We start from the raw sequence: 22,104 nt of genomic DNA, 5'->3' as shown, positions 1-22,104 counted from the left end.
TAGCCAAATGCATTCCAGCTGCATTATCTTGGTGCCATGACAGCCCTGCCCGAACTTGTATCCAGATCCAAGCCTATAAATCTAAAAGGTGTTGTGATGCCATACAGACTCACAGCCTCAGGTTTCATCTTGGATATCTGCATTTCATCCCATCGTGCTCTATCTTTCTTGTTAGACATAGCTAAATGAATCCTAAACTAGCCATACTCACTAAGCACAGAAAAAAACACTTGTCTTCCTTGTTTGTGGTCTAGTGGGTCCTGTCCCAGCTGTTTTCCCATTCTTGAGGAAAAATGGAGAGAAAGGGGGCAGAGTCTAATCTATCTGGAATAAACATCTGCAGACACAGATAACAGCAACTTGAGGGTTTGCCTCTAAAGCTCTAAATCAGCATCTTCCTCATCTGTTGCTAAGTTGTGAAAAAGTATTAGAAAAAAAATGGAATCATTTTTCCTGTCTGGATGCAGACTGTTCTGCTATTTATAGGAGCAGTCAGGGAATTGCTACCACATGAAACTCACTATTTTTCTTTGCTTCTTGCTCACTGATCATTACCTGCAACAGAAAAGCCTCTGCTCTTCTTCTGTTCTTCTGCAGAACAGAAAAGCTGTTCTGCCTCAAGGAAAGGTATGAATGGGTAAAAAAGAAGTGATCTAGGCTTCTGACAGCTGTCCTTCAGGTACCTGTGTAACTCTATCTTAACAGCTTCCTGCTGTCATTGAGGAGATGACATGAAAAGCTGGGGAAAAGACTAGAAATGAGAAAAAACCTACAGTTTTACAGACTATTCTACTTTGTAAAATAATAAAACAACTATTTTAAGAAAAAAGTATCAATTCATTTATGGGATATTAGAACCACAAACAATAAGAAGCATGGATTTATAATGAACAGATCATGTTTGAGAAAACTGACATTTTTAAAGATAGATTGCAAAATTAGTAGATGAAGGAGAAGTTATCTTTGGCTCTTAGTATGTTATTTAACACAGTATCCTATACAATTGGAAAATCTATTCATAATTGCAATGCATAGAAGAATGTTTATCCAAGGTGGCTTTGAAAAAAATAACATCTACATTATGGGTTACAAAAATATAGCTAAAATATTATAAAAGAGAATTTATTATTGGAGCTGCTATTTCTAGGGGTTTTTTTACTCTAGCTCAAATATCACCTAGTACCTTCAGTAATGATTTTTTATGAAATTCACAGATGGTAGTAATTCAAGTAGAGTTGCAAACACTGGCAATGATAGAGAAGTATCTCAAAAAACCTGAAGAGATTAGAACTACAGGAATAGATTCACCAGAGTACTATTCTGGCTTTATGCTAATATAACTACAATTTCAGTGGCATCCCCCAGACTTAAAAATGAAACTTAATAGTGAATCAAACCTGGGGAATGGAAAAGAATAATGGAGATGCTAACAGTAAAAAATAAAATAAATAAAAACATTTAAACATAAAGTAGAGGAGGCACAAGCTAAACGTTTTTTAACTGACAGTAAAAAATTGGAAGATCGCTGCATACATATCAAGTAAAGAAACAAGAAAGTTTGTTCAGACTGAAATTTAAAACTGCGGGAACTTTATGAACAAATATTCAGCTCTATTACATTTGCAGCATAATACAAGCCACAGAATTTTACCACATTTCTTTCTCAAAAGCCATAAATAAGAAATGACTGCTTAGCTACCTGTGGAATTACATCTTCATCAATAGACAACTTATTTTCAGGACAATTATGAGTTCCAAATGGAGTTCAGAAGAGAGCAACAAATAGAAGTAAGATGAGACAGAGAAGAGCAGAACTGAAACAGTAAGAAACAAACCCCCAAATTCTACAAGAAAATACCTGAACTGTAAGCTGACAGTCAGAACTACCAAGCTGTGAAATAATCTCTCAGAAGAGATGCGAAAACCCTATTCTTTGTCATAGTTAAAACTAGGCTGCATGATATACTAGAAAGACTACTAATGGGAACAGTGTTGAATTAACAGAAATGATTGACAATGATAAAACAAGTCTACCCTGTATTTTTTTATACTGCTAGTGTTAAATGAATACATATATCTCTCCTGAGAAAATCAACTTATATTGTGAGAAACCTTTATCACACATACATGTAGGATGACTTATTCAGTGTGCTTTAGTTTAGACACTCATCTTAAACACTCCAGTACATAAAATTGGGTGGGTGCATAGTTCAGTGGGGTGATACAAAATGCCTTAACCTGATACAGAAACTGAGAAGTATTTTCTTCTGAACAACACCTAACACCAACATGAAACATCTGTCTCTGCCCGCTGACTCTATAGGGAGCTCAAACACCTCTTCAGAACAATTCAGTGCTCCTGTACATTGTGTGGGAAGCTACATTTGAACCAATCTAAAGAAAATTTATTGGTCTGGATGGGTCCCTTCAGGTAAGATTCAGAATACAGCACCTTATTCTGAAGTTAGGTCCCTGAAAGAGGAGGAGAAGCCCAGTTTGTTCTTAGTAGTCTATTTGTTAGACCACTTGACTGGTTTAAGTCCATCTCCTAAAACACAGTGTCTGAATTATTGAACAACCCTTATTTCTAAAAGGAACGATTGCACTGATGACACTGAACCTACCAACCGCCATTTGCTCCCATAAAGCCTGTCTTACGCACATTTTTAAAAATCCTGTTATTAACGTGTTCTCAGTGAACTAACAGTTCTGTGTCTTCCATAACTTAAAATACATACAAAGGCTTCATTATGCATCATGTATACCAATGTATACATTGATATGAGCACATTTTTGAGACTAACATATTTTGACTATTTTAATTTTTTCATACAGAAGTAAAATTTCAGGTAGCAATCTATTTCTGGATAAAAGTCACCACAGAAGTATAGGTTAGCACAATTTTAAGGTATTAATATAAAGATCTATGCCATCCTCTCCTATGATCTTTATATTCTCACTAAAGGTACCAAAGAATATTGATAGAAAAAAACCCACAAGACTGCATCAAAAAATCAGGAGAATGAAATGTACAAGGAACAGGGCTAGAACCTTGTTCCTTTCATTCGATTCCCTCACATTATGCATGTATTTAAAAAAAAATACTTCCCATCATTCATAGACAAATTCAGCCCTTCTCTATTTCTCACCCTCAGATTAATTTAGTAATAAAATATGATCAGCACTTTAAAATGTTTTGAATAGATTAAAAATGAGAACTGTAAGGTGGGCAATGGAGCAGAAGAAGCTTTTGCCATTACATAGGAAAAGGACTCTACAGTATAAAAGCCTTAAGTAACTTGCTATACTTCCATCTGTTCATTCTAAAAATGTAAACCATCAGAACAGGTCACTGTGTCTCTACTATTTATTCTGAAAGGTGTGAATTTTTTTAATTTTTCTTGAGAGATTACTTACTCTAAAAAACTGGTGATGTAATCCCGACTGCAGGCTGACCAAGAGAAAGGGTTGGTGTTTGCTGTAATATGAGCTGCCATTAGCTTTGCTGCTTCATGACCTTTGGTCCCACAGGAATTTCCAATTCCATCATGATTCATACCAAAACTGCCCAAAAGAAGAGGAGAGAAACCACCCATTATTCTTCCGTAGCATTGGACATCTCTTAAAACTTAACGTGATTTTTACAGAAATCACGCTCGGACCTAAAAGAACATACTTAGTACAGAGAAGTCTAAGTGGAGAATCAGGATCAGTTAAGTTCTGTTTAGTTTATTCAGATCTCAGAATACTGTGCAACTACATAACATTTTTTTTCACAGACTTTTGAAAGCATTTTACTTATTTTCTAAAGCTTTTAAATAAAATTTAAAAATATTGTTGCAAGATAAATACAGAGCACTCAGTCCTTATTTGGGTATTGTACCTGGATAAGGAATACACATTGTGGCACTGATGCTTGGATTAGTAAACAGGGACAAACAGGGAGTAGGTCATATTGCTGTAACAGTACAGTATAGGCACACAGTAGCCAATGAAAGTTCAAGCAGAACATGGGTTTTGCAATTCCCAGGGCCATGCTGTATGCATGCTCCCTCTATGTATCCACTCACAGGGTGACTTGGAGCCCTTCTATTAGCGCTCTCCTTTGTCATGGAACTTCAGAATGAAGGAGACTAAAAATCAGCAGAAAATACAGTAAGAAACCTCTAGGTGGCACTTGGCCAACAGAGACTTCCAGGCAACAAATTAACTTTCAGCAAAGATATGACTCTGGAAAAAGAAATACGGCAAAAGAGTCCTTATGCCCTAGAAATCCTGTGCTACTGAAAGACACCCTTGGAGCTATAGATGGCCAACATAATAATCAAATTAAAACTAGAAATTAACTCACAGAAAATCTATTTGAAAAGACTTTCATTATATGTATTAAACTACCTTTAATTAAATTATTACTGTTATTCCTAAACAATCAACAACATATACCTGACTGACCTGACATAAATGAAGCACTTGAAGAGAATATGCAAAACAATGACCTTTCTTAATAGTATACACTTTTTTAAAACTCCATTTTCTTACTCTGCCTTTGATTCATTTCCTCTCAATCACTTGGGAGGGAAACTTATTTCTTTAAATATTAACCTTTGGCCAAGTTAGTTCCTCCTTCCCAAACATGGCACAAGGCTTATGAAATCAGAGGGATGGGTAGTGAGATACATAGGAGCCTTCCTGACTATGGGACAGAGAAGTAGTCAAAAGGAATGCCATAACTGAGCATCTGCATACCCAGAGCAACGAAACTGTCACTTCTTTATGTGTCATTTAAGAGGTCAGTCGTTGGAGCCTTCTCTATTACAAATGCTAAAAAGTCTGACTCCCTGATTTTTTACTCATCATTCAGGAATACAAATGTGTTGAGGCACTCCATTTTGATTTTCTAGAAACTTTTAGGACTGACTGCCAGAAGATACAAATGTTTCACCTCTTCAGCTGATCATAACGAACTAAAAGCACAAGGTATTGCTAACCACTACTCCCAAAACCCATTAATTGCATAGATATAAGAAAAGGAGCATCAGTGAATGATGGCTGTTTCCTACAGGCTGGGGAAGGACTTCATCATCAAAAAAGCATCACTTCCATGCCTATAGGAAGTCTCCCTGTGGAGTACCTACTCTGTAGCCATGTCTGCATGTATCTAGTTTAGTGTGTGATGTCTCATAAATGCAGAAAGTCATATGCTATATTATACATGGGAAAGGTCTGACTGACACCTTAGATTATTATATCATCAAACAAAGAATACCCCCAGCATATAAAAAATACAGCTTTAAAAATACTCATCTGAGCAACATATGTGCTATAATGAAACTTTCAGACCAGTGTTAATTATTATGATCAGTCTTCAATATTGATATATATTTTGGGAGGGAAAGAGTTAGATGTCCAATGCAACAAACTGAATCAGAATTTTACAATGAAAATAAGTACTTTATTGGCCTAGTTCTCAACTGCTATCATTTCCTAGAATTAGGGGTACCTCAAATAGAAACATTTCCTTTTGAATTACTTCTGTACAATTTCTTAAAATAGAAAACCTTAGTTTTTAATAATCTCTATGAATGACTCCCTTTATAGAAATGGGCATTTGGGTATGTGGGAAAGAGTTGAATTGGATCACATTGACTATTTCTGATATCCAAGCTTATCCCTAGTTAGTATATTCCCTTTGTCAAAGAAATGACATAGAGTTCAACTGTCTGGGAACTTAATATCTTTTGGGCCTATCAAAAAAAAAAGAACAAAGTTTGTAGTTTGATAGCTTTCCTTCTTCTAACCACTCTCCTTATGAAAAAGATGTTGTTGCTGATGGTGGCAGTGGTATGTCTGATAAAAAGCATGTCTATGAAGCTGCTATTCCTGATGCACATAGGAACTCAATGCCTTTTCATGAGCTGATGGTATTCTCATTTTTTATAACTATTCATTCACCTAAATCATCTATTCCCTTCCAAGAAGGCTCTTCTACTTGCCCCTGCTTCTGAATTTAGGAGGAAACTGATCATTAGGTGCAAGTAATTTTTTCTGATGCTTGGAAAGGGGTTTTGCAATTATTGTCATCTTTTTCCAAAGATGGTAGTGGCAGCATGCCATTACAGCCCAGTAATTTGCACTCCTATGGCCAGGACTGCAGATGAAAACAGGTTTCTGTCCACAGTACCAGTTTTATTTCCACCAGAACATGTTGGTTATATTTGGTCATCATTACATTAAGGCCACATCTTTTACAAAAGCATGTTTGCAATTAGATTGGGGTGGAAAGGCAGGGAAGAAAGGAAGGAACATTAAATACTCCTCATGGAGCCACTGTTATAATTTACTTACCTTTTTCAACCTGACTAAACACATGCAGACTGTATTTCTTTCACTGGCTTAAAGAGCCTGTCTAAAACTACCAGTATAATTCTGGCTTTAAAAAGACAGCCAGATGAGCAAGGAGAGAGTGAGAAGTCTTCTCAGATGACACAGGAGTTTTTCTATGAAGTTACCTTTCCACCTACCATCTCAAGGAAAGATGTTTAGCCCAGCAGCTCTGAATCGCTTTTTTTTCCAAGCATTATGGCTCCTCTTTTCCCAAGAGAGAGCCTACATTACGTTTAAGAACTGTGCAAAGCAGCACCACCAATAACTTTAAAATCATAATTGAAACTCTCCTGCAATTTCTCTATAGTTTGTATACTTAAAAAATGCTAAGGCAACAGCACGTCTGACTAGTGCTCTGTGTCTATTTCATTTACTGACATCTGCAATGGAACAGATTATTTTTTTTCTTGGCAATCTTTTTCCGTATATCTGAAAAAAATATCTGAGGGAATTATTTGTAATACACATCCAACTTAAGATCTGACCTCAAAAATCACAGGGGAGATAACTGGTCTCAGCTGCACTGAATAAAACAGCAATAGATAACCAGAGACCCTGGAGTATAAACAGAGGGAAGGATGGGAATGTAAACTTCTCATCTACCCTTCCTTTATCTTGTGATGGAACAATACTTCAGGTCCCTACAATTTCATTTGTATTTAAGATGAGATTGCTGATTTGTTGGGTGGTTGTAAATTATGATGGCTATAGTTGCCAAAACACTTATTGCTGATGTATCTGAAATGACAGCAGTTATTTTTGTGAGACAGCCAGGATGCTTCCATCTTGATTTATTATCCAAACATTTAAGATTCAGAGAAGACAGATCCAAACCAATCTGAATGCTCCTCAGTACTGCTCACATAGGTTTACTTTGTATACCATGCACTTTTATAGCGCTGAAGTTATCTGAAATGTGCTACTCAGGTGAACTGTTTTTTTCTCACACATTAACAATCAATTATCTCTGCTTTCCAATTGTAGTACTAATGATCTGCATATCAAGCCATTTCCTAGCTTTCTTAGAGTTTGGAGCATTCAGAACTTAAGAGAAGGCTAATTTTTTTTTCTCTAAATACAACAGGGTATATTCATTTTTTAGTCACTTAGATTCATGAGTTGTAGGGAGAATTTGGACTAATTCTTTTAAAGCAGTGGCTCTTATTTGCTCTGCTGCTTGAATAACAGCATAAGGAAGAAAGTACCAGAGATTGAGAATCTTGACTCAGGTGAGGCAACAAAGTTACAGGAATACAAGCAAGAGAGATAATGTCAAATCAAGCTCTTTATCTTCTTGTCCACTATCAGAGGCTGATTTACAGCTGCATAACTTGCAGGGCTCATTGAGAGGGCTTTAAACTAGGTTCGAAGGGGGAAGGGGATAAAACCAGGCTCACTAGAGATGAGCCTAGGGGTAGCATGCCAATGCTGGGGGCGAAATCGATAGCCCAGCTCAAGTGCATCTACACCAATGCACGCAGCATGGGCGGCAAACAGGAGGAGCTGGAAGCCATTGTGCAGCGGGAGAGATATGACTTAGTCGCCATCACGGAAACATGGTGGGGTGACTCTCATGACTGGAGTGCTGCAGTGGATGGCTATAGACTCTTCAGAAGGGACAGGCGAGGAAGGAGAGGCGGTGGGGCGGCCCTGTATGTTAGGGAGTGTTTCGATTGTCTAGAGCTCAACGATTGTGATGATGATACGGTCGAGTGTTTATGGGTAAGGATGAGGGGGAAGGCCAACAAAGCAGATATCCTGCTGGGAGTCTGTTATAGACCACCCAACCAGGATGAAGGGGCGGATGAAGCGTTCTACAAGCGGCTGGCAGAAGTCTCTCAATCGCTAGCCCTTGTTCTCGTGGGGGACTTCAACTTCCCGGACGTCTGCTGGAAATCCAACACGGCAGAGAGGAAGCAGTCTAGGAGGTTCCTGGAGTGTGTGGAAGACACCTTCCTGACACAGCTGGTGAGTGAGCCTACCAGGGGAGGTGCCTCGCTCGACCTGCTGTTTACAAACAGAGAAGGACTGGTGGGAGATGTGGTGGTCGGAGGCCGTCTTGGGCTTAGCGACCATGAAATGGTAGAATTCTCGATTCTTGGTGAAGTAAGGAGGGGGGCCAGCAAAACCGCAACCATGGACTTCCAGAGGGCGGACTTTGGCCTGTTCAGGACGCTGGTTGAGAGAGTCCCTTGGGAGACAGTCCTGAAGGGCAAAGGGGTCCAGGAAGGCTGGACGATCTTCAAGAAGGAAGTCTTAAAGGCGCAGGAGCAGGCTGTCCCTGTACACCATAAGAAGAATGGGCGGGGAAGACGACTGGCCTGGCTGAACGGGGAGCTCTTGCTGGGACTCAGGAAAAAAAGGAGAGTTTACTGCTTGTGGAAGAAGGGGCAGGCGACTCAAGAAGAGTACAGGGATCTCGTTAGGTCGTGCAGAGAGGAAATGAGAAAGGCAAAAGCCCAGCTAGAACGCAATCTGGCCGCTGTCGTTAAAGACAACAAAAAAAGCTTTTACAAATATATTAATGACAAGAAGAGAGCCAAGGAAAATCTCCATCCTTTATTGGATGCAGGGGGGAACATTGTCACCGAGGATGAGGAAAAGGCTGAGGTACTCAATGCCTTCTTTGCCTCAGTCTTTAACAGGCAGACCAGTTCTCCTCAGGGTACTCGGCCCCCCTGAGCTGGAAGACAGGGACGGCGAGCAGGATGAACCCCCCGTAATCCAAGAGGAAGCAGTCAACGACCTGCTACGCCACCTGGATGCTCACAAGTCTATGGGGCCAATGGGATCCACCCGAGGGTGCTGAGGGAGCTGGCGGAGGAGCTCGCCAAGCCACTCTCCATCATTTATCAGCAGTCCTGGTTAACGGGGGAGGTCCCGGACGACTGGAGGCTTGCCAATGTGACGCCCATCTACAAGAAGGGACGGAAGGAGGATCCAGGGAACTCCAGGCCTGTCAGCCTGACCTCGGTGCCGGGGAAGATTATGGAGCGGTTCATCTTGAGGGCGCTCACAAGGCATGTGCGGGACAACCAGGGGATCCGGCCCAGCCAGCACGGGTTCATGAGAGGCAGGTCCTGCTTGACCAACCTGATCTCCTTCTATGACCAGGTGACCCGCCTAGTGGATGAGGGAAAGGCTGTGGATGTGGTCTACCTGGACTTCAGCAAGGCCTTTGACACTGTTTCCCACAGCATTCTCCTAGAGAAGCTGGCGGCTCACAGCTTAGACAGGTGTACTCTGCGCTGGGTCAAAAACTGGCTGGACGGCCGGGCCCAGAGAGTTGTGGTGAATGGAGTTAAATCCAGTTGGCGGCCGGTCACGAGAGGTGTTCCCCAGGGCTCAGTTTTGGGGCCGGTCTTGTTCAATATCTTTATCAATGATCTGGATGAGGGGATCGAGTGCACCCTCAGTAAGTTTGCAGGCGACACCAAGTTGGGCAGGAGTGTTGATCTGCTCGAGGGTAGGAAGGCTTTGCAGAGGAACCTGGACAGGCTGGATCGATGGGCCGAGGCCAACTGTATGAGGTTCAACAAGGCCAAGTGCTGGGTCCTGCACTTGGGTCACAACAACCCCATGCAACGCTACAGGCTTGGGGAAGAGTGGCTGGAAAGCTGCCTGTCGGATAAGGACCTGGGGGTGTTGGTTGACAGCCGGCTGAGCATGAGCCGGCAGTGTGCCCAGGCGGCCAAGAAGGCCAATGGCATCCTGGCCTGTATCAGAAATAGTGTGGCCAGCAGGAGTAGGGAAGTGATCGTGCCCCTGTACTCGGCACTGGTGAGGCCGCCCCTCGAATACTGTGTTCAGTTTTGGGCCCCTCACTACAAGAAGGACATTGAGGTGCTGGAGCGTGTCCAGAGAAGGGCAATGAGGCTGGTGAGGGGTCTGGAGAACAAGTCCTATGAGGAGCGGCTGAGGGAACTGGGGCTGTTTAGCCTGGAGAAGAGGAGGCTGAGGGGAGACCTCATCGCTCTCTACAACTACCTGAAAGGAGGTTGTAGCAAGGTGGGTGTCGGTCTCCCAAGTAACTAGCGATAGGACGAGAGGAAATGGCCTCAAGTTGTGCCAGGGGAGCTTTAGATTGGATGTAAGGAAAAATTTCTTTACTGAAAGAGTGTTTAAACATTGGAACAGGCTGCCCAGGGAAGTGGTTGAGTCACCATCCCTGGAGGTATTTAAAAGGCGTGTAGATGAGGCGCTTAGGGACATGGTTTAGTGGGCATGGTGGTGTTGGGTTGACGGTTGGACTCGATGATCTTAGAGGTCTTTTCCAACCTTAATGATTCTATGATTCTATGAACTACATATAACTCTTTGGGAAAAATAAACATTTCTTTTTAAGAGAGAAAAGAAACTTTAACCTTAAGAAGTTTTATTATACTAATTATTTGCACTAGGAAAGGCAAAATAAACATATATACTAAGAGTGAAATGGGTCATTTGCAAGGTAAGTATCTTGACCCAGGTACGTTGCTAGTTTTTCCTTCACTGCCTCAACATGTTACTGAGATACACTGTTCTCGCAACATTTATGGAGAATGAAGCAAGTGGCAGGGAAGGGTCATGAAGTGCCCCAGTGAAGAATACTTTAAAAATTTTGAACAGTAAATCTCTACTACAGTGAGAAGATGGATGGCATGAACAAGTATTCTTGTATTAGATATGAGATCTAAAGGGAAAATTATAATTTGCTTGTAAAAACTGCCATCTTATTTGCTTAGATAAATCAACCTTTTCATAAACTTTGTATTTTTTAGTGTTGTACTTATTCCCATAATTATTAAAAAGATGTCATTTAAATCTATATGTATTTCATATAGCTTAGAATGTCTATTTGCAGCCTACATTGAAAAAATAAGAAAATTAAGACAGCTTCACTGTATCTGTAAATGTTATTATAGCTTTAAATCGCCTTTTCTTAGCAACATTTGAACATATGCAAGGAGGGAAGAAAGGGAAAAAACAGCATGTTTCAGCATTAGGGACATGGTTTAGTGGGCATGGTGGTGTTGGGTTGATGGTTGGACTCGATGATCTTAGAGGTCTCTTCCAACCTTAATGATTCTATGATTCTATGATTCTATGATTATCTTGTTCAACAAAAAGAGCGTGAATTTGCACGAAATCTGATATTAAAGAATAAATTATTTTTCTCCTACAGTATCAGAGCTATGAACTACATGTAACCCACACAGCAATTTCCGTGTGGACATACATGGTGATTTTGTTAATTATTTTCATCCCTACTAGCAGTGTAATATTTATGAATTGATATGATGTTATGGTAAATTTTTGGAGAAAATACAATCTTCATGTTTTTATAGCAATAGGTCGTCAGCACTTTTTTTTTTTTTTACTGTATCCCCCATACCATGTCATAAGAGAAAGTTCTCCCCTCCCTCTCTGCATGGAAGACCTCCATATATTTCTAGCCAATGTTATAAAAGTATTGGTTATAGCTTCATAATTGCATGCAAATTGCAACTCACCCTTAAATGACATTATAAAGAAAAGAAAAAAAGAATAAAAAAGTATGGTCTTGCAAAATCCATTTATTTTAATTTGAGATCACAAACATTGATAGCATTTATTGAAACTACCTGATATTGCATTGTTCTCCTCAAGGGAGGGATCAAGTTACTTTACTTTCTATTTCCATGTCTTAATGTGGATTTTAACCTTAACTGCTGATTTCCTGCATTTGGAGATCGTTATATGGTTTGGAGTATCCCTAATCCTTTATTCTGAAGTAATGCAGAATTTACAACTTTGACTTTAGTGAAACATATTACTTCCCTGAAAATTTGGGAAACAAACTAATTGAATAATGGTAGCTTTATAGCAAGCATACCTGCCATGAAATTAAACATAATTTTAGCATACTTTTAGCATAACATTTTTCCCCATTTACTTCCTAAATGTCATTCTTCTCTTTGAGTTATGGCTAATGATCAAACACCCAATCAAATACAATTTTGATGTATTAGCATAATTTAGTATTAAATAACATATGGAGCTCTTAAAAACACAGCAAAATTCTAATTTACTGAAAAAATGCAGCTTATTCAGAAACCTGAACTTTCTTATGGGGAAATGGCAGACTTCTATGGGAATATTAGAAAAAGTAGAGCACAAAATTTCTCCTCCTGGTTTACATTGCCATAGCTATCCAGCTTTCATTCCACAAGAGTAACATCAAGTAAGGTTTGTGTGCTACACAAAGCTGGAGTATGAATGCAACAGGTCTCTACACTGTAGGTCAAAGTGGAAAGTATTGCCTCTAATCAGGAAGCAAACTTCTGAGCTCAGATTTCCTTTGGAAATTCATGATGCCCTGAAGGTTTCTATAACCTTCCTCTTCACCCCCATTTATTCTTACACTTTTGTTAAGATCTGTGAAATGTTATTACATTCCTTTTCCTTGATTAGAATGCTTTAATGTTAGACAAATGATTTTAGTATTGTTAATTCTATACTTCAAATAATATTTTACACAGACACAAACCTTTTCCGTATTTTAAATATAAACATATCACAGAAAGCAGAATTGTTTTTCTAGTCTGTTTATGACATTTCATTTTATAATGCACAATACATTATTAAAGTCCCAATGAAGATTTTTTTTAATAGAAGTTGCCTGCTTTTATACCTGTAGTATTACAAAGGCAGACCTAAAACAATGTTTAACAAAAAAGATTAAATATATATATATAGCCTTATGTGGCTTGTCCAGTCAATTTACTCCCTTAACTAAAAAAAAGTTACTCAAACTGTCCCTAAAAATTTAAGTCATCATTCTCAGATGATCCTAGGCATCTAGCAGGACCCTAGGCATCTAGCAAGGATAAGTTTTAACTTGTTCTGGCTGGTGTTGAGGTGTTCATACAATGTAGATTTGAGACTGTGTCAGTCCTGCTATAGTTGAAGATGGAAGTCATCATCATCATAGATAAAACAATGATGACACCATCAACTGGAGATCTGTTCATGGGAGAGCTGATGGGAAGCGGTGTTAGTACAATTCATCCTAGCTGTGCTTCATATTTTGAAGTTTGGTATATGCGTCCCTATTACCTCAGATTGGAATATTTTCCTACTATTTGTACAATACATATATTCCTTGGAGACGTGTTTCTTCTAGAAAATATCTCACTCAAACTCAGGTCCTATAATGCAGCTGAGATTTGACTGATCAAACAGGAAGCTCTCTGATCATTGAAGAATGAGGAAAAGACAACCAGCTTCTGAAAGTACCTCTAGGATAACATTTTCCTAGATTAGAAATTTCTACTCCAGCACTGAAGACCAACTTTCTCATATGGGCAGTAGGGGTATTTATGCTATTTTTCTACTTTGCATACAGACTAAAAAAGACTTTAAAAAAATGCTACAATTGCAGGCACGTTTTAGCCATATGAACTAATTCAGAACTAAATACATGCTAGGAAATATTATTTTTCTTCTTCATCTTGCAGCCAATTTACTTCATTAGACTACAATCTATTTCCTTACTATTTCTTACACCTTCTTTTCATCAAGATATGACTGCCAAACCCCTCTGAATTTCAATTCATTACATCTTCTATAAATCAAGACAATTCTGACTTTTCAGAAGTTACTTTAGCCACCAGCCTTTTCTCCCTGCTCCCTCCATACGGCCCTCTATAGATGTCTGTCACTGGTAAATTCTTTCCTTACTGAGAGTTTTATGGGCAGTTCTCTGTTCTAAGTCTAGTCCACTATCCTCATGTTTTGATGTTTCAATTCCCAACCCCTTTTATCTTACTTATTCTTTTTCACTTTGTTATTTAGTTTCCAGATCTCAGCTCACTCAATAGGACTGCAACAATGAATGGCACAATACCTTTCTTTTAGGGACATACCCCTTTCAATGAAACCTGGAATTCCCTATCAATTCAACTAACTGTCCTGTACAGTGTGCATGGGGCAAGTTAGGCAGTTCAGAAAGTATTCAAATAAAAAAGCACAGAGCAGAAAACCCCCTAATTCAGCTGGTAGGGAAACACAAAATGGGACTGGATCTTAAGTCTTACACTTGTCTGAGCATAAGAGCATATTCAAGCCGGCAAGTAGTTCCTTTCTTCACTAAGAAGAAAAAGTCAAACTTTGTTTGACAATGCAGGGGATACACATTCAGTTCTCACTCCTGCCATGAGAAATCACTGGCTGTGATTTTTGCTTACCAGAAATCTTAAGCATTTCTTCAGCATCCTGAAAGTCAAGCATCATAAATCAAATTTCTAGAGACACTATTCTGAAGGCTGAAGGGCTCACTCTGAATTTTATCTGATCCATGGAAGTATTAAGAGTAATACAAGACTGTTCTCAGAACCATGCATAGGGAGAAACAACCATAAAACTGTTAATCCAACACCATTCTTTATGCCCTCAAGAAACAGAGTTAATCACAGTGTATGGTCGTCTTCAATGAAAACAACTAGTTATGAGTCTCGACTGCACACAGCTTATCTGCACCAAAACTGGGTTATACAAATATCAAAACTATAATAAAAACTTAAAAATGGTAAGGAACAGAAGCCAAAAACATATTTTAAAAATTACTTATAAATATTTAACAGAAAGTATTGACTGACCATAATAATCACACTCTTCACACTCTCAGTCTCTAAGTCTTCAAGACTAAGTGCTTTTCTGGATACTATTCTTCAACCAAATGCAAGTTATTTGGATCACTACAAGGGTAAATGAGTTAAATTTAATACACTGCGATATACAGAAAGTCAGATCGGATGATCTAATGACTTATCATCACTTTATAATTTAATGAACTACTAGAAACTAATAACAAGTTGAACCATACTTCCCATCAGAGAATCTTACAAATCCAATTTTGGAGAAATTGTGAAGAATCTACCAGAATATATGTATTACCATTACCGTCCTCTTTTAATCACAAGAGAATTTTATTCCTCAGTTCAACATTTTTTAACAAACTCAGTATTCCACAGCAACTATATAATTAATAAAACCATGATCTCTAAAAATGCAATCCTCCCATTCTAATTTGAGTGTTTTTTTAGTGTATGTTATATATTCAGTGTATACATGTCACTTAAATGCTTCTATTTTTCATTTGACAATAAAGCCAATTTCCTATTTCCCATGTATGTCTGAAGAGAAAAGCAATCATTGTGGCACAGCCAAAGAAAAAAATTTACAATGCTCTTTGAAACTATTATTTTACTCACATATGCAAGTATCTTCTAGTACATTCATTAATAATACCCACTCAAGGAAGCAGGAAGCCGAGAGAAAGTAATAACTTGCTTGATTTAGTCAGAGAGGCATTCAGTCACATTATGGGTGAATGGGGGGTGATGGGCGGATGGCACAAAATGTTATAAGCCTTGAGGATTTTTTGCCCACATATTCTTTCCAGCTTTTACTGAAGGTATAGTCATGGTTTAACTCCAGCCGGCAACTAAGCACCACACAGCCGCTCGCTCACTCCCCCCCGCGGTGGGACGGGGGAGAGAATCAGAAGAGTAAAAGGGAGAAAACTCGTGGGTTGAGATAAAGACAGTTTAATAAGTAAAGCAAAAGCTGTGCACGGAAGCAAAGCAAAACAAGGAATTCATTCACTACTTCCCATCGGCAGGCAGGTGTTCAGCCATCTCCAGGAAAGCAGGGCTCCATCACGCGTAACGGTTACTTGGGAAGACAAACGCCATAACTCCAAACGTCCCCCCTTCCTTCTTCCTTCAGCTTTATCTACATGGTATGTTCATTTAACACCATGCTTGCAGTGCAACTTTCTTTAATCACTGTGCATTGGATAAAATCTAATGAATATGATTTCTACTTTTATTTCAAACCAGCATTTGACGTGTCATGCAAGCTACAGGAGGAGGCGAAAGTCTCAAAGAGCTGAGATTTCAGAATTTTAAAAGACCTTATGTATAAGAAGCCAAAAGATATGGATTGAAGAAAACGCAGATGGTAAAAAAAAAATAATCCTGTGTTCACAGGATATATATACAATGGCTGTATTGTTTTTCTCAGATTCTAATCAGTCTAAGCTCTTCAAATCAATTGTTGTCATCATGCCAGCTTTACATGATAAAATAACTGCATATATTTAAATTATTTTCATGTATCTGTGGAATAACCTGCATAAAAGATGTAGTTGCATGACATACAGATTAGAATGAAGATGTGGTATTGTAGGTTTTTTTGTTGTTAAACACGTGACAAATTCACAGCAAGGTCACATCTTACTATAAGAGATGTTATTAACAAGAATTGCAGAACTATGAGTGATTTGGAGGAGCTCTTTCCTCAACAGTGGAAATATATTTTCCTTTATCCTATCTTTTTCAACTCATGCAAGTAAAGGAGGAAGGAAACGAAGATGATGAGAATTACACGTGTTTTTGTTCAGATCTTATACAACTGCTTTTGGATTCTAGAATTCATCTACTTCAGTGCAACTACAGTGTTTTTTTCATACATAATATAAATGAGATCATACTTGCCCAGTGATAATCTCGCATGATAGGTGGGCTGGAAATAAGTGTTTACTTCCAACTCCTCCTTTGATCAGCAGATTGATAGCTTCCATTTCAGTCTGCAATGGAACTTTTAGCAGTTGCATCAGCTAATGATTGGAAAAACACGTCATCCATAACTCAGTGTTGGTCAACCCATGTAAACAAAGAAGGAAACTTCTTGATAACAGAAGGTGCCTAGTATTTTTAGAGTCATCACAATGTACTAACAATGCTGTCTTTTGAAGGAAGACCTGAAATATTTCCAGACCAAACTCTACTCAGATTTTATCAGTCTCATAACATCATGCTCTTCAAAATGATATGCTGGTGCTTTAAAATGTAACAAGTGATGCTATGACTGTTTTATATATTTCATGCTTGAGTGAAAGATGACTAAAAGTGTATGAATATTGACAACAGAATCAATGTTTTAATGAAAATAGTTTGAATTATATGTAAGACAAAATAACAAAAAGCAAAAAAAAATTACCTTTTAACTGCTTTTGTTTCATAAAGAAAGGTGGGGGCGGGGGGAGAGAAAATTTCAAAGCCAAATATTTTAAAATATGAAACAGAGTAGGAAGGTTGTGAGCCAAATCTCAAAAGCAGATTAAACTGGAATCTGAAATCAAAGGGTAAACGACGAGTCTTCAGTACTAAAGTTAAAGCCCTTGGAAATATATACTAAATAAAATGTACTGCCACTCATTAATACTATATACAGAAACATGGAGCACCAGAATAGAGATGATACAGCCATGCAGGAAAAATAATATCTATTATTAAACTAATATTAAAAAGGTGATACATTAAAACGTATTCTTTTTTAAAACTCACTCACTTGTGACCAATCTCATGTGCAATGGTAAAAGCTGAACCTAGGCCAATGTCTTCATTGATGCTGCAGCTCCTTTCAGGTTCACACATTCCAGCCACAGAGGCCAAGCCTGAATAAACAGAAGGAGACACAAAGGTCATGCCAAGGTGTTTCAGTCTTAAAAGCCCTCATTATAAATGCCTGGATTCTTTTTAATAGCCTCTATGCACAGAAGGAGCAGTTGGCAAAAGGTTAACTTTCTAGTCATTTGCAAAAATCACTGGGGGGAATTTCACTTTGCCAGCCAGACATTAATATTTTTTGAACTGCAGTCAGTGCTGGAAAATGTCTAGACTAGGGGTTAGATTTATAAATTTTACATCTGGTAACTTGGGACCACCTAGTAACTTGAGCCAGGAGAGGAAATTCAAGAAAGCATTTCTATTTTAACATTCTTGAGCCTGAAGAAAGCAAAATGTATCCACATTATTTTTCTAAAGAAATGTTTAAGTCTAGTGGGTTCATAAAAACATACAAGCAACTTTTTTAGCTACAAAAAGCCCCACATGGTACATTTAAAAAAATTATAAAAGCAAAACTGAATGCATCAATGAAGAGAGAGGAGACAAATTAATAACAAGCATTCATTTAACCACTGAAGTCTTTTCCATTTATCACCCATCATCTTCTGGAATTAAAACCTTACTGTATTACAAGTGCTTTTAAAAACTTTCTTTAGAGAGAGAAAGCTCTTCCTTATCTTATACATTCTTCAGCAACAGAGTATCACACAACATACTGCAGACATAATTTGCTGCCACTAGAGAAAGCTCTAAACATCAGATTTATTTAATGTATTCCTCCCTAGGGTTTCTTATCTAAAAAAAGCAGTAATCCTTTCTTTAAGGAAATTACCTGCTCAGTTAACTACACTATAACAAAACAATGACTGGAAAAAGTGCTACTTCAAATTATTCTGTTTGGACTAAGAGAAGCGAGTAATAAGATGACAAGTGCTTCCTGGCTGTGTCCACATTAGCAAGTAATTTGGAGCCATAGGAGTTGGTCAGCAGAGTGAAGCACTGATATTGAGGCTCCTCACATATCTTTGTATGTGGGTTGGACATTCTACTTTGGACTAGTTTAATCCCGTAGGCTAAACATATTCACTACATATGTCGTTCAAAGCTTTCAAAAGGAAAAAATATTACAGGATATCATGAGAATACAGCCCATGTAGTGATTTAGACCTTAACGTCTCCCGTAGGCACATATGGAGCATTTGGGGAGTATGTGTTCTGACTTAATTTTCTACAAAACAAATCTAGTTTGCACATACCAAAACTAGTCTGATAACCAAACTGACATGGGTAAAAGGCGACAATGTGTGTCTGTAAAATTTGCATCAAAACAGTACTACTGCTCTAAATCAAATCACTGGTGTAGACACGCCCACTGAGGACAGGATGAAACATCAGAAGAAAAATGACTATCCATTAAGAAAAAAATCTGTACATTGTTTGCAGTGTGCAACCTGTAGAAAATACAATAATTACAGTTCACCTGCCTAAACTATGCTATTCTAATTGAGTAGGACATTCTGAAGACAACATGGCAATACTTACATAACAACTGTCATGTTCCCCTGCAAAGTTCACTACATTTGTTCAGAAGGGACAGGCGAGGAAGGAGGGGCAGAGGGGTTGCCTTCTACAGCAAGAAATGGATAGAGTGTGAAGAGCTGTCTCTGAAGAATAGCCACGAGCAGATTGAAAGCTTATGGGTAAGAATTAGAGACCGAGCCAACAAAGGGAACCTTGTGGTCGGTGTTTACTACAGGCCACCTGATAAAGGGGAGCCTATTGACGAAGCCTTCTTACTCCAGCTACAGGAGGCATCGCGCTCGCAGGCTCTCATCCTGCTGGGGGACTTCAACCACCCCGACATCTGCTGGAAAAGTAGCAGGGCGAGCTGTAGGCAATCCAGGAGACTCCTGGAGTGCATCGAGGATAACTTCTTAGGCCAGGTAATAGACAGCCCTACCAGAGGGGGGATGCGATACTGGACCTGTTGGTCACCAACGCAAGTGAGCTAATCGGTGACGTCAAGATTGGAGGCAGCCTGGGCTGCAGTGATCACGCACTGGTGGAGTTCGCAGTCCTGAGGGACGTGGGACAGGTGAAGAGTAAAGTCAGGACCCTGAATTTCAGGAAAGCAAACTTCCAGCTGTTCAAGGAGTTAGTCAATAGGACCCCCTGGGAAACTGGCCTCCGGGACAAGGGAGCAGAACAGAGCTGGCAGATCTTTAAGGACGCTTTCCATAGAGCGCAAGAGCTCTCGATCCCCAGGTGTAAGAAATCAGGAAAGGAAGGCAAGAGACCGGCATGGCTGAGTCAAGACCTGCTGGTCAAACTAAAGGGCAAGAAGGAAACGCACAGGCAGTGGAAGCAGGGACAGGTATCCTGGGAAGAGTATAGGGACGCTGCCCGGCTGTGTAGGGATGGGGTCAGGAAGGCCAAGGCATGGATGGAGCGGAACTTGGCAAGGGATGCAAAGAATAATAGGAAGGGCTTCTATAGGTATGTCAGCCAGAAAAGGAAGGTCAAAGAAAGCGTACCCCCCCCCCGATGAACACGACTGGCAAACTGGTAACAACAGGCGAGGAGAAGGCTGAGGTACTCAACAACTTTTTTGCCTCAGTCTTCACTGGCAACCTCCCTTCCCACACCTCTCGAGTGGATGGACCGCAAGACGGGGACTGGGGGAGCAAAGTCCCTCCCACTGTAAGAGAAGATCAGGTTCGAGACCACCTGAGGAACCTGAACATACATAAGTCTATGGGACCTGACGAGATGCATCCCAGAGTCCTGAGGGAATTGGCTGATGGAGTTGCCAAGCCACTATCCATGATATTTGAAAAGTCATGGCAGTCCGGAGAAGCCCCCAGCAACTGGAAAAAGGGAAACATTGCACCCGTTTTTAAAAAGGGTAGAAAGGAGGACCCTGGGAACTACCGACCTGTCAGCCTTGCCTCTGTGCCTGGGAAGATCATGGAACAGATCCTCCTGGAAGCTATGCTAAGGCACATGGAGGACAGGGAGGTGATTCGAGACAGCCAGCATGGCTTCACCAAGGGCAAGTCCTGCCTGACTAACCTAGTGGCCTTCTATGATGGAGTGACTACATCAGTGGACACGGGAAGGGCTACAGATGTCGTCTATCTGGACCTCTGCAAGGCCTTTGACACGGTCCCCCACAACATCCTTCTCTCTAAATTAGAGAGAGATGGATTTGATGGATGGACTATTCAGTGGATAAGGCACTGGCTGGATGGTCGCATCCAAGAGAGTAGTGGTCAACGGTTCAATGTCCAGATGGAGACCAGTGACGAGTGGTGTCCCTCAGGGGTCTGTATTGGGACCAGTACTGTTTAATATCTTCATCAATGACATAGACAATGGGATCGAGTGCACCCTCAGCAAGTTTGCAGATGACACCAAGCTGAGTGGTGCGGTCGACACGCCAGAGGGACGGGATGCCATCCAGAGGGACCTGGACAAGCTCAAGAAGTGGGCCCATGTGAACCTCATGAGGTTCAACAAGGCCAAGTGCAGGGTCCTGCACCTGGGTCAGGGCAACCCCCAGTATCAATACAGGCTGGGGGATGAAGGGATTGAGAGCAGCCCTGCCGAGAAGGACTTGGGGGTACTGGTGGATGAAAAGCTGGACATGAGCCAGCAATGTGCGCTCGCAGCCCAGAAGGCCAATCGTATCCTGGGCTGCATCAAAAGAAGCGTGGCCAGCAGGTCGAGGGAGGTGATTCTGCCCCTCTACTCTGCTCTGGTGAGACCCCACCTGGAGTACTGCGTCCAGCTCTGGAGCCCTCAGCATAAGAAAGACATGGACCTGTTGGAGCGGGTCCAGAAGAGGGCCACGAAAATGATCAGGGGGATGGAACACCTCTCCTATGAAGAAAGGCTGAGAGAGTTGGGGTTGTTCAGCCTAGAGAAGAGAAGGCTTTGGGGAGACCTTATTGCAGCCTATCAGTACTTAAAGGGGGCTTATAAAAAAGATGGCGGCAAACTTTTTAGCAGGGCCTGTTGCGACAGGACAAGGGGGAATGGCTTTAAACTGAAAGAGGGTAGATTTAGACTAGATATAAAGAAGACATTTTTTACACTGAGGGTGGTGAAACACTGGAACAGGTTGCCCAGAGAGGTGGTGGATGCCCCATCCCTGGAAACATTCAAGGTCAGGTTGGACGGGGCTCTGAGCAACCTGATCTAGTTGAAGATGTCCCTGCCCACGGCAGGGGGGTTGGACTAGATGACCTTTAAAGATCCCTTCCAACCTAAACTATTCTATGAA

General features: G+C 40.2%; 1 protein-coding gene across 3 annotated transcripts in view; it reads right to left on the bottom strand.

Moving 5' to 3' along the window:
- Positions 1-22,104, bottom strand: part of LOC143172281 (A disintegrin and metalloproteinase with thrombospondin motifs 6-like) — a 221,438-nt gene that overhangs the window by 93,789 nt on the left and 105,545 nt on the right. For all 3 annotated transcript variants that reach the window (XM_076361520.1, XM_076361521.1, XM_076361519.1), the window contains 2 exons: positions 17,761-17,866; positions 3,418-3,564 (listed from right to left, as the gene is read on the bottom strand). In XM_076361520.1, coding sequence (XP_076217635.1) covers positions 3,418-3,564; positions 17,761-17,866 — 253 coding nt within the window. The remainder of the gene's footprint in view (positions 1-3,417; positions 3,565-17,760; positions 17,867-22,104) is intronic.

Source organism: Aptenodytes patagonicus, chromosome W (genome assembly GCF_965638725.1).
Source record: "Aptenodytes patagonicus chromosome W, bAptPat1.pri.cur, whole genome shotgun sequence".
In the NCBI taxonomy this organism is placed as follows: Eukaryota; Metazoa; Chordata; class Aves; order Sphenisciformes; family Spheniscidae; genus Aptenodytes; species Aptenodytes patagonicus.
This window is presented reverse-complemented; position numbering and strand designations above follow the sequence as displayed.